The 14,726-nt window shown below is 34.5% G+C and overlaps 1 protein-coding gene across 1 annotated transcript; it reads left to right on the forward strand.

Moving 5' to 3' along the window:
- Positions 1 to 782: 782 nt before the first annotated feature.
- Positions 783 to 8,921, forward strand: LOC142973564 (patched domain-containing protein 3-like). Its single transcript, XM_076115396.1, has one exon. It carries the CDS (start codon positions 1,001 to 1,003, stop codon positions 3,830 to 3,832), a length of 2,832 nt encoding a protein of 943 aa, XP_075971511.1. The 5' UTR covers positions 783 to 1,000; the 3' UTR covers positions 3,833 to 8,921.
- The last annotated feature ends 5,805 nt before the right edge of the window (positions 8,922 to 14,726 follow it).

Genomic DNA, 14,726 nt, shown 5'->3' on the forward strand with positions numbered 1-14,726 from the left:
AGGCATGTAATCGTAGGTACCAAAAAGTAATTTACCTACTTCGTACATTTTCATTTTGTAAGAAATTTTACTCGATTTTTTTATGTTAGCTTCTGGCGTTAAATAATACTGACTGCCTTTTGTAGTCTGAGCAGCAGTGTAGGTATACACCAACAAACAGTTATCTGAGGTTCGATTTCCGAGTTTGACAAGTGCTGTTGGTATTTTTTATTTTTTATCACATTATATCGCGATCGTTACCAATAACTGCTTGGTAAAAATGTGTGAAAGGCCTACATCACTACAGTAAAAACTGTCAACGTCAACAAATTGGGTTGTTCATTGTTGGATATAATTTTTTTTTAGCTCCTGATATAAAAATATTGTTCGACTTTTGAAAAATATTTTACAAATCCAACGAACTATAATGGCTTCATTTGTTTAAGATCAAGTGAAACAACGCGGCAACGCAAGAAAAATAGAATAGAATAACCTTTTTGCATGTCAGTGTACTTACAACACAATAAGTACTCTTCCGAAAGAACACAACAAAAGTGAGTATTAGGTATGGAGGTAGGTAAGTAGCCTTAGAAATTTATTAGAAAGATTTCTAAGGGATTACTGGTAGACGTACTTATTTATCTGTAAAGTCAAGATTGTAGCCGATAAGTAATCCTTAGTTTGCAAATGTTGTTGGTGTTAGATATCAACGTATAGGCTGTGTTTGCGACCAGTAGTGGTTTGTATTATCAAGTGAAAAAATTGAATAATTGCCCGGCGCGCCGTAACCCGCAGATAAATATATCAGTCGAGTGGCGAGCGCGGGCCGCGAGCGGTCGCCGCATACTGTATTGGCTGCGACGCCGCGAGATCGCCGATTAAAAATACGCGTTGTTGTTTAATTCAAGCTTGATAACACAACAACTCAGATAGATAATGTATAAACACCAGTGATATTTTTAGCTGTAGTGACAAAATAACCTCATAATAAACAGTGAAGTTACAGTGATAGTTTAAAGTCATGGCTAAGAATAAAAGTGTCAGGACTCCCCAAGAACTATGGGAGTCAATGTCATCAAAATCTGTTCATCTCGTTGAAGGAATATTTTTCCACCTTGGTGTGTTGGTGGCAAGACATCCATGGAAAACTGTAGTTCTAACTCTCAGCTTTGTAATTCTAAGCTGTGTTGGACTACTAAAATTTCATATAGAGAAGAATCCTATGAACTTATGGGTACCACCGGAATCAGATTTTTATTATGATACAAACTGGTACATAGATAAATTTGGAACTGGACTTAGACTTCAAAAGGTTATTATAACAGCAGACAATGTCCTGGATCCTCAGGTTCTATTGGCCATACACAATATAAGTACTAAAATTAAGTCTATAGAAGTGAAATATGAAGATAAAGTTTATACAATTAAAGACCTATGTTTTAAAGTTCCTGTTGTAAATTTTTATAGTTCAAGTAGAGACAAAAGATCCTTGGACTCAACAAGTGGTGATAATAACTCAACAAAAAGTGGTAACAGTGACAGTGATTTTTCAGACCCAACACTCTGGGTCAATGATGACTTTTATTGTGATTTCTTAGAGAGTTTCCAATACACATGCCTTCAGAACAATATTTTAGACATGTGGAAGAATGATCTGGCAGAAATAACTTTAGCAACTAGAAAAGATATTTTAGATAAAGTTAATAAGGTTAAAACTAATCCTACTACTGGTCACCCAGTTGATTACTTACAACATTTTGGGGGATTGTCATATAATGAGCACAGGGAAGTAGTAGCTGCTAAGTCAGTCATGTTGACATGGTACACTCAGGTAAACATGAGTACAGTTGACATCAATGAAGTTGGTAATTTAGTTGGTACTGAAGATTGGGTGTCTATTCCACTAGCTTTATGGGAGAACAAGTATTTGGAAGTATTGAGTTCCATGTCCCACAACTTGAGTGGACTTGAAGTATTTTATGAAGCTGGAAGAAGTTTTGCTGACATAAGTGGTCAAGCTATGTTTGATGAATTAGATAAACTGTTTTTAGGCATAATGTTGATGTTTATATATATACAGTTTGCTTTGTCGCGTTTTAACTGGTTACAAATCAGATTGACATTGGGCAGTGTTGGTCTGTTGTGTGTCGGCCTGGCGTATGTTTCCGCCGTAGGGTGGTGTTCTATTCTTGGTATATCATTTGGTCCAATTCATTCTTCTCTACCTTTTCTTCTTATGGGTCTCGGAATTGACGATATGTTCGTCATGAAGGCGTGTTGGGATAATTTGCCTGAATCAGCTTCACAAAAAAGTTTACCAGTGAAAGTAGGTTTGATGCTGAAACACGCAGGTGTGTCTATCGTAATTACGTCGTTCACTGATATTGTTGCCTTACTTATTGGTGCTATTACGATATTACCGTCATTGAAATCCTTTTGTATATACGCCGCAGTAGGTGTGTTCTTCATTTTCTGTTACTCTGTCACCTTTTATGTAGCCGTATTCACACTCGATATTAAACGTATACAAGACAATAGGAACGGTATCTTATTCTGTTATCAGCACAAAAGGGAAATTAAAATAGCCACAGAAAAAACTATGTTTCAGAATGCCTTAGCATATTTTTATAAAAATGTCGTGTTTACTATTCCAGGTAAAACTATAGTAATTCTGTTTACTACCATTATAACCGGTTTTAGTATTCAAGCGATCCTTCACCTTGAACAAAGGTTCGATCCTAAATGGTTTATCCCTGAAGATACATACTATAAAGATTTTATGAATGCACAAGATTATTACTATCCCGATGAAGGCAATATGGCTATGGTTTTTCTTGGTAAAATGGATTACAATAAAGAACTTATAAAATTAAACGGTATGATGCAAGAGTTAAAGAAAGAAGTATACATTAATGATGTTAGTGCCTGGGTAGAATCCTTCCATCAATATGTATTACAAAATTTTAATCGTGATCTGTTTAAAAATGAATCAGCGACATCGGATTCTGAATTTAAAAGTTATTTGTCTAGATTCTTATACAGCCCTATTGGCGGCAGATATCAGGTAAATTTTAAGTTTGCCGATCATTTCTTATGTGGCGATCCAGCTACCGAAATATTAGCGTCCACGATGTCTTTTAAATTTATGAAATTTCGAGGTCCGGATGAATATATTCCGGCAATGAATCATGTCAAAGATATAGTGAAATCGACGAATATAACAAGCGGGGACGGTTATAAGAGTGTTTGGTCAAAAATTTTCTCAAGCTGGGTAACAGATGAGATCATAGCCGTTGAAGTTGAGAGGAACATAGAGTTAGCGTTGCTGTGTGTGATGGTGTGTACGATTATTTTAATAACAAATCTTCAAATGTGTTTGTGGATTTTTGTGTGTGTTTTGTTGACGATTGTCAACGTACTAGGCTGTATGCAAAGATGGGGTATGACAGTAGATATAGTTTGTTGTATTGGTCTAGAGCTTGCAACTGGCTTGTGCGTGGATTATGCAGCGCACGTAGGTCACACATTTTTGACGCTCAAGGAAGGTTCCAGTTCAGATAGGGCATTTAAAACTGTAACTTCCATTGGATCTGCAGTGTTGTTAGGTGGAGGTTCCACTTTCCTCTCGTTATCTCTTCTCAGTATGTCAAAAGCATATACTTTCCAATCATTTTTCAAAATTTTCCTTTTAGTAATTCTTTTCGGACTATTCAATGGATTGGTGTTTTTGCCAGTAGGCTTATCTCTAATAGGGCCTGGAGCATATCAAACTAAGAAACTTAAAAATACTGCAGAAATGGTAGAACTGAATGGAAAGCGTGACACTTTAGAAAAACAATTAGAAGACGGATGATTCTAATTTAAATGATAATATATTTAAACATGATTAACTGATTATGAGGAATGTTAACTGATTACAAATCGGTCGAAATTGTGCCGTATACTAAGTATTCATGAAGGTAAACAGTTACAAGCAAAAAGTAAATATTTTTCGTGATACGTACGTCACCATATACCTATACCTAACGTTTTATAGCGTATTATTACCAAAACTTCACGTGTATCTTTTCGTAACTATATCTCACGTGTGCGGTGTGGATTGTTTTTCTTATAGGTATAACACATTGAGATTGCGATAACAAAATATCGTATTATGGCGGGTGCAAGAGACATAATAACTTTAACGTTAAATTAAATAATGTCCGGTCACAAGGAGATAACAATTAGTGTTTATGTCACAGATAGTTAAAAATTACGTGGAAGTGGAAATTTAGTTTGGAATTACTGGTTGACCCGCCCAGCTTCTCTCGCGTGTTAGGTATTAATAATTGGTAATTGTTTTTTTACTAGTTACTTCGCACATTTATTGTTTTATCTGTCCAATTTAACCTTTCCCGTGTCTTAAAGAAAAGATGTCAAAAATATTAGCCGAATTTAACTCAAAGTACTATATGGCATGCTCATAGAGCAGAAAGGCCCTGATTACGAATAAGAAGAATATTTATTGTTGTTACGTACAATTCTACACAGTGTTTTTCAAATACACTTCCATAGATTTTAAGTGACAAACTGATAAATGAAGTACGAAAGTATATTTAAGATTTACAGAAAGTCAATTAAAGAAGTACAATGTAAATATTAGATATCAATAAGTATATAAGTGATAGGTATTGGATAATTATTCATGCCACTTAGCGTAAGTTTTCATTGCCATGGTCAGTGACAGCGGTAAAAAAATAAAGGCAGGCAATGAACATGGAAAATTTGTTGGATATTCAAAATTAATTACGTTTTTTTGGAATGTGAAAGGTTAGGAAACTGTTGGCAAATCTACAGATAGAGAATTTTCACTTAGCATCTTTTGGTGCAGAAATAAAATAAATGTTGATCACGTGCCTCAATAGATGTAAATAGAGATATTTTCTCGATTTGGACTGGTGCTTCACCGTCAAGGGAACAATCTTATCATTACGTAATTGTCGGCTAATCTTAAGGAAGGACAACTTATCGCAGCCTTGCATAGAACATTGAACTTCTTTTCACATTATCGCGACGTTGGAGACTGATAAGTAATATTAACGTCGACACGTTGTAGGGCAACGTTGCCAAATTTCGACTTTAAAAATAAAAAGCACCTATTAATCTAGCGACTATTTTCATAGACGTGATTGCGTTATCAAAGTATCTTCCAATTTAATTCCCCATACAGAACCTCACTCAGTATTTTTTACGAGATTTTTTATATTTATATTTATGTATAAATATGCTAATACTAACCTAATATGTACATACCTAGTACTGAAATTTCCTGTACCTTAACTATTGGAATCACGAATTACGAAACAGCGCTTCATTGAGTTTTTAAACCCTATTTTCTACCACTTTCTTCCTTTCACTTCATACTAACAAAATAGTGTGTAGTAGTCCATTAATTTTCGAATGTGCTATGTTGTTGTAAATTATGACTGAATAATATTCAGTAAATATTATGTATGTTCCAATTTGCTATAAGCACGTGCAAGATAGACAAAGAGGACAATGTTATTGTATAATATCATTGATAGCAATATTAACGAGGATTTATTAGTGCGAAATTTTCGTGGTCTTCTGTAGCTATACAATTTTATATTGTATTATGTCAACCCATAGTTAAAGTTTACTTTTTGTATTATTGCGACTTGGTTTTAGACTTTGCAATGTTTTTTTACGTATCTATTAAACAGTCGTACAGGTTTTTGTCGTAAAATGTTTTTACCGTTTACGTTTTCAGGTTTTTTGTTACTTCTGACTTTATTCATACGTTTTCCTTTTAAATTATTGTATGTAAGAGATTTCGATCTTTATATTATGTGACATTAGCCGAAAATACAGAGCCTGGATAGAATATTAGTTAATTCATGTATCTTTGTGCTGTCAATTAGACATTTATTAGTAAATGTTGTCTATTTTTATGTTCCATTGTTGTTATATTCCTTACTAATATTTTCCTGTTTAGTTTATTTGTATCGGCGCTCGCTATCAAACATGTTTTTACGTAAGAGATTTTGCGTAGAAGTGTGTCAACTTGTACGCAAAATGTGATAGACAACAAAGGAACTGTTGGAGACATTATCACAGTTCATACGACTCTTGAATGTCCGTTGAATCTATTTATGTACAAGTATTTACAAAACATCATTCAGGATGCCTATAATTAGCTTATTTTTAACAAATCTGATTAATAAGTATCTAATTGACAGCAGTACCGATAAAAATAAAAGTGATGACAGATAGGAACACATTATTATGATTGTAGTACGCGTGCTCCTAAAATGCAGGAGCTATTTATAACATAGTATGACTCATATTTAATTATGCGTGTACATTGAACTAAACAGTATGAATAATGATACTTTTAATCAGTCCATTTGGCACTCGTGATTCAATAGTATTGTTAGATTATTTTACTGTATTTTTTCGTACCTATTAACTATGTTTCCTATTAATTCCTATACACTGTATAATGGAGAATGTTAACAAATTTTGATTTTTTAGCACTCCTTATTCTTTGTTAAAAATAAAAAATACTAGTGAAAGAATTACTTCGATATCTCAATTAGTTTCCGATTTACAAGTAAAACAAGTTGTAACCGCACGACGCTAGCTCTCGGGGACGGTGTGACGTCACTCTACACTTGCTCAGTCTGGCTCACACAGTCCGCTTGCGGTCGCGCGCTCGGTGCGTTGAAATTATACCTAAATACTTTTAAAAATGTTCAATTCAAATGCTAGGAAATCATATGTTGTGCCTAAATGTAATTTAATTTTATGTAGGTAAGTATATAAGTAATAATAATTAACTTTATATTATAATGAAACAATTTCTAACCGGATTGATCGCAAATTTATTGATTTTACAGTGGCAGGAAAAATGTAAAATCAATAAGTACGCGATTATTTCGATTAAAAATTGTTTCTTTATAATATGCGTGATCGTGAATATCTAACTTAGCTGACTCGCGCAACTTCGCTTGCGTCATATAAGAGAGAATGGGTCAAAATTTTCCCCGTTTTTGTAACATTTTTTATTGGTACTCTGCTCCTATTGGTTGTAGCGTAATGATATATAGCCTATAGCCTTCCTCGATAAATGGACTATCTAAGAGTGAAAGTTTTTTTTAAATTGGACCAATAGTTCCTGAGTTTAGCGCGTTCAAACAAACAAACTCTTCAGTTTTCTAATATTCTAGTATAGATATTACAAATATGTATAATATACTAGAGGCCGCTCGCGACTTCGTCTCCATGGAAACCCTTCCCGTGTAAATCCCGATCCCTCGGAAACTCTGGAATAAAAAGTAGCCTATGTGTTATTCTGGGCCTTCAGCTACCTATATACCAAATGTCATCGTAATCGGTTCAGTCACATTTGCGTGAAAGAGTAACAAACATCCATACATACATACAAACATCCATACATACGTACATATATACATACATTAAATATTTAATTAAATATTAAATATTGCTGGACAACCCACACACGGTCATTTGATTCCAAACTAAGCAGAACTTGTACAATGGTAACCAAAAAACTGATAAACATACTCATATACTTCTCAATATATAGATAAATTGACAACCAGAACAAATACTCGTGCTCATCACACAAAGATTTGTTCCGGATGGGATTCAATACCTCCACACGCGGCGCTACGGTTATTGTGGCGAGGAGACTGCTTAAACCACTGCGCCAAACGTACGGAGTAAATAGTACAAATAAATAAATAGTACCTACATCCATGTATACATTCTCACAAACTTTCACATTTATAATAATAAAAAGGATTTCGGAGGCAACAAAATCTCTATTTGTTGATAAATAATGCGCAACCATTATTTTCATCTATTTTAGGTAGATTATCCGATTGCCCTTTTTCAAATCTTTCATCCACTTTATTAATTAAATAATATTTACTATTATAAATGTAACTGTAACACTATAAATGTAATAAGCGGACGCAAACACAACAAAATACTGCGCAAGTTATTACACCAACAACAACGGCTGGCAACTTAATACTAAGCGGGACGCGGCCCGAGCGGCGCAAGTGTAGTATGACGTCACAACCACTCACGCGGCCGTTAGCGGGACTCGATATTTTTCGAAACTTTGAATGCTTATAAAATCGAAACTATTCGGTATTTTTGACTGAAACAAAAACTAGTTTATATGTATACACACAGGCTATACTGTGTCGAAATTTAATGTCGCGATTTGGCATACCTAGTAACATTCTCCATTGTCATGTTCCTCTACACATTCGTCCAGCAGTTCTACACCCAAACAGTCAACTTACGATCGATCAAAACATCGTACACAAACATGATACAACATGCACCAAGTCTCCACAAGAAGGTTGGTTGTACCCTTGAACTGTTGGACGCATGGGTAGAGAGCATAAGAAACTTCAAAGATATATTTTTGTGAATTCAAAGTACCACATCTGTGTTGGAATGTGGTCTTTACTGGTTTCATTCGCATGTAAAATCTGTAATGCACTTGATGCTAAAACTATGAACATTTTCTTAGTCCATCGGCGTTCAAACAATGGCACATGTGCAGATTTTCACACAATGTTTATAATTGTAATAGGAAACTTCATTGCAGGTATACGCCTTGTAATGCTCGAATATGAACTGTTATAACACGCGAATGTTTTCAGTAAGTGACCCAAAAACATCATTATGAAATAACAAATAGAACACGATATTATTCTATAGCTTTAAGCATGGTTTTCTACTTTCTGTGGTATTTGTCTTATGATTTGTATGTTTAAGACTCTCTATGATTATTGTAAATGTACTTAGAATGCATTGTATTATGATTGTGGATGGTAAATAAGCAATAATATATTTTTAGGATTAATTTTGTATGATTAAATGATGTAAAGAAGTGAAAATACGTTTTATTTTTAAATAATACCTTCACCTGTTGAATAAAATAGGTTAAACTATGTGTAAGTACCAGTTTTTTGTGCCTGAAGTTGCGGTCAACCGTCAAGTTTCGCCTAGTAATAAGAGAGTAAAATTATTAATCGAACACAATATTTAATATATAATCTAGGTATATCCAGCCTATCCTAACACGATAACCGTTATTAACCATTTTGGAATGTACCTAGTTATCAATGAATAAATTATACTTCTCGTTCGCGTTAGATTATATTATTAATTATAATTTGGGGACTTGATGAAAGTTCTGTGCTAGAGTTAGCTATGTTATAAAAGGCTTTAAGTTGTAGTACCTGAGGGTCAGTTTACGGCTGAACACAATATAGTTAACTGTGTAATTGGCTGTAGTTATTATTATAGACAAGTCCGCCTGATAAGAGGTTTACCATAGGTGCCTATGGTGAGACTATTTTCTGCCCATTAAAAAAGGGAGGTAAATCTTAGAATGTTCCAGGCACTCAAACATAGTCTTGGTTCCTGATTAAGTCATTATCTCATTAGAAAAGTCGTCCTGAACAACTTCAGACACGACGCGGCAAGCCCTTTATAAAATGTATGATTGTAGCTAATTTGCAAACGCTTCAAGGCCCTACTTTTATTGTTTAAATGGCTTGAGAGTGAGGGAGAGAGAAAGAGACATATAAACAAAGTCTTGCACAGTTGGCTGCTTTCAATGTAACTGATCGCCATAGCCGTATTTCAACCAGGAGGACATTGTTACACTATTATTCAGAGACAGACTTCATATAGAGTTAGCATGTCATACAACTCGTGTATCTAATCATTAGACCGTCATGAAATGTAGGTTCTAGATTTCCATTAAAAATATATCTATCAACTGTAGTATAATATAATTAATCATGATTAAAAACGATATGTTATGTTTATTATAATTCTGTGATAACGTAGCCATGTGATTACGAGTTACACAATGTTAAAATTGTTGAGACTAGTTCTTTAAGATATAGGTAATACTGATACCTTTAAGATTAGATGAAGCAGGTTTATAAAAACTTTGTCGTTAGGTACACATGTACCTACACGAATGTACGCCAAACGGTAACGTAACAGGATGTCCCTGATGTGTTCCTGATTAGCTAATCACTAGGTTAACTGAGAAATTGCTCTTTGATCTGCACGAACATAATAACGGTCAGACGTTTTCTTGTTTCTAGGTTCGATGCAGAATTACGAAATATCGTATCAGAAGGAGATTCCAATCTCATTCGATAGAATTTTTGCCTCTAAGTATTAGGGCATTTTGGTATAAATATAAAAAAGCTTATCCCGTTTATATTGCATTTCTGAGACGACTAATGACATCTCTACATTTCATTGCCGTTTTTTTATTATCTGTTTACTAACTGTATGTAGGAAGAGCCTTGCACAACAGAATACCTTGGCGACAATCACGCAAGAAGACTTGCGTGTTTGATCATCATTTTGCTGGCAATAGATTTGCGTTTAAATACCTACGCTGACCTCTAGACCTTGGTAATTTTATTTGTTAGGTTTCACTGGTTCGACACTTAATTAATTGCGATAACGATAATACAAAATTAAGAGAGAACGTACACACTGTAGATAGAAATTACGACTATGTTTTTGCCTCAAGTTTTTTTTGTAGAAAATAGGCTCAAATAATATAATTATCTATAATAGCAGTTGCTGTATCCGGGTCAAAAGTATTGATTGGTTAAATAGTTAGGCATTTAGTTTTTTGGAACCATATCTATTGGAGCATAATAATAGGTTAGAATGTATTCTCTTCTGACATGGGTGTGGATCCCGCATTGACATCATAATGCATGGTGACATCTCAAAGCCCAATCCACGTGTTTTGTAAAAGAATGAAAAAAACACACGCGACACGTATTTTCGAAAATTTCTATTTCAAGGCTTAACGATATCTTTATCGATATTTGGTGTGTCAGTCTATCTGTTAATTATTGTTAAGTATAATATATTATGTACGTCACGGTTACTTACGTCAAACTAATAATTAGCAAAATATATCAAATCATAAAGCAATAAATACATAATTAATACACAATATTATTGAGGTCATCCTATTGAGATATCCTAGTTAAATAAATTGCAGTATGTATTTAAAACTTTTATTACGTCAATGACTGACTTCCGAGTTGCAGCCTTACTTAAGAAAATTTCAGCTGCTTCCTACCTTTGGACATAATAATATGGGACCTTAGACATAGCCATTAAAGGTACCTTCAGGACATTCGGTTCAGTGGTAGGTACCACTGAACCGAATGTCGTAGGAACTATTATAACACGGATTTGTATGTCCCACATAAAGCAGAGTGGTTTCTGGTCACAGGTCGGGTGCGATGTACGTGTAGTCCAACAACTTAGTAGAGAACCTTGTATGCAAGGTTTACGACTGGATCTTATACAATATTCAGAATTGAGAACCTTAGTGACTCACAGCTGACGATAGCCGATTTAATACAACGACAATATTTTGGAAATTCACATAATTATCAATTTAGGATTATTGATATAATTATTGATTATAATCTAGATAAATCGTGTCATGGCTCTCTACTAAGTTGTCGGACTATAGTGTCATTGAAATGATTCGCAAACAAGAAGATTTAATCTTATTTTTCTGTTTTCTTTGTAGTATTTACTGACAGTTGTTTTTAACATGTAATGACCGTTTTATCACGAATACATTCATTTTATCAACTGCTAGGGTGGGCTGTATAAAAATGGGTATTAGTATTGTAACCTTTCGGTTCAAGTCATATCTTAATGGGTTCTAATGTCTTAGTGCACAAGTACTAAACGCTTCAGCAAATACCAATTCATTTGTCTGGTTTTAAAACAGAATAAAATGTAATACGCCCCTTGAATAATTAATAGTTAGTAGAGCATTAAGTACATCGGTTGTTTGCAATAAATATACCTAAAGCATGGCGCCTATGGGCTCACCTGATTTTCTACAAAGCTTACTTTGAAAGGCTGTTATTCACTGACTAAAAGGAACATTTTGTCGTACATACTAAGGCTTGGCAAAGTCGAGCAGAATTTTTCCAGAACATTCATCTGCACATATGTGTTTTGCCGTCGAACCGAATAGGTGTGCAGATGAATGTTAGTTAAAAATTAATAGGTAAATAATTCATCAATAGGGAAGATAACCTTATCGCCATGATAATAAAGCGACAGCCAACCAGGTATCGACGTCGCCATAAAATAAAAAAATGTTTAAAAATCTGTTGTCTGAATCATCAATTCTGAATCGTCGAGGTAAGGTTACCCCAAAATATGCAAGTCCGTAAATATAAACTGCTACACGTGTAAGTACTACCCACACTGCGGCCACTAGATACTGTCAGTCAATGAGTAATGAAAGCCAGGGTCAATTGCTGCCAAAACGGTGACACAAGAACAGATGTTCACGATGTATTTGTATGGAAAATTTTGAAACAAAAGAAAACTGCGCAAAAACTGGTCTCAAAAAAACAAGTTCAGTAATCTCTTACGCGACTGAAACTGGTGGAAGCCATTGATAATAATAATTAAGACTGTATTATAGCAACGACTCCCTAGTTACCGATGAACATTAAAATAGTCATCTCTAACTCAACAGAGTCATCGTCAATAGTTTAGCAATACATTAACATAAAAGCGGCATTCTATATCACTATCGACTATCGACGACAACCTAGCTATCAAAAAAAAAGTATGAAAACCAGCGGGGCTATCCCGTATTTCAGTTGACAACTATTCGAACTAGACACTATGCTGTACATCGTTTTCTCGCTTAGATTATAGCGATTAACACGTTACGTCAAAGTAGCAATGTACTGAATAGTGACCATCAATTTGACGTACGCTAGTTGTCAACTGAGATACGTGATAAGCCCGCTGATTAGCGTCCCTATCGGGTGCCGTAGGCACTAATTGTTCAGTAGGTACATTTAAAATGTCAAACTCGATTCCTACTTGCTAGTACCGATTGTAGAGAATAGAATAAAGGAACTGTCAAAATAATTACGTATAAATCGCTAATACCGAATACGCAAACAGTATTTAAATATCAACTACTACATACATCATTGTATTATTATTATCAGTAGATTGGTCCTCTATAGATAACGGGCCGATTAGTAGTTAGCCGGTATCTGGGTTAGACAAGTCTAGATAATGTAATTAATTAGAGTATTACCCCTGCCTCCTAACCAGTTTTACTAATCATTGGATAACTGTAAATTTTTTGAACCTAGACTCAGATTGACCGAGGGTTTTTTCTGCTACAAAAAGCAATCTAGATTATTGTAGAAAATTAATCATATTATTTAAATATGATTAATTTAAATCCTAATGTTCAACTCATCTCATTAGTAAAGATTTTTCGATTTGGCTGCAATTTATGAACTGTTTTAAATACCATCAGAATTAGGTATCACCGCCACACTATATGTACTTTCCTTCACCTTTAATACTAGTGATTATGATTATTACTTAGGTATAATTAGACTGCGTCGATTTCGCGGTCGGTATCCGACTGCTTATCGTGAGGTCTCGGGTTCGACGCCCGAGTCGGGCAAAGTACTATCAGTCTTTTATAATTAGTATTAGAATATTTCTCAGTAGTGGAGTTTGGTAACGTGCCGAGTACATAAAAATAGTCTCACCCCCTATTACAAGGAACTGACATTGTAAATGTCGAAACGTTCATCGTTCGAATCGTGTTATTAATTTTATACACCTCTGCTTACATCTTTCAGTAAATCAGGCGTGATATTATGTATGTAATTAGTACTTTTTATAAGGAAATTGTAATTAATATCCGTACAGAAACAAAGCTCATTTTCCTACTTACTCTTTACAACTGATACGTTATCAGGAACATGATATATGAGTTCGATTACTCCAGATAACAGTATACAATGTAAGTAGCAATCAGATTTAGGTATCACGAAAGGGGAATCCCGCAAAATATTAGAATATTGTTTGATAAATCGACGATTAGTTTTCCTCCCAAGCAAATAGTCGACGGTTCGAACCGAAGGCAACACACCAACGACTTTTCGAAGTTATGAGTGTATTAGAAATCATCATCACTTGCTCTAACGGTGAAGGAAAACATCCCGAGGAAACCTTGCATGCCTTTAATTTGTTAAATTCATTTATTAAGGGCATATAAAGTCCTCAACCCGCACTTGGTCAGCGTGGTGGATTCAAAACCTAACCTCACCCTCGTTTGGGAGGAAACCCTTGCCCAGCAGTGGGACAGTAATGGGTGAAAATAAAAGTTTTAGAAAAACTACAAGCCTGTAGACTTCTTAGAGGTCCCAAGACTTACAGAAGTGTTGCCACTAGAATTTTGCTAACTCATTAAATCCTAATTGATATTAAATATCCTACTGCATGATTTTTATCATATTATAATATGATAAGATGTGAGAAAAGCAGGAAATGCGTCAATAACAAATTTTGTTACTAAATGATGCAAGTATTCTAAACATTTACGCAAAGACTGATCCGCGGAAGACATAAATATGTCTTCTTTTGTATAAAGCGCAATGGCACATAGTTATGCTAATATTTTATAGTCAAAGATCATTGAATAATATTGATTTATATACATTTATATTAGAGATAATAATCACTTATTATTCTAACGGTGAAGGAAATCATCGTGATAAAGCTTTGCATGCCTAAAAGGTTTCTAAAACTTCCTTGAGGTCATGCTAAGTACCCATCTTCCACTTGAATGCTGG

The sequence above is a fragment of the Anticarsia gemmatalis genome, chromosome 6 (genome assembly GCF_050436995.1).
Source record: "Anticarsia gemmatalis isolate Benzon Research Colony breed Stoneville strain chromosome 6, ilAntGemm2 primary, whole genome shotgun sequence".
NCBI lineage: Eukaryota > Metazoa > Arthropoda > Insecta > Lepidoptera > Erebidae > Anticarsia > Anticarsia gemmatalis.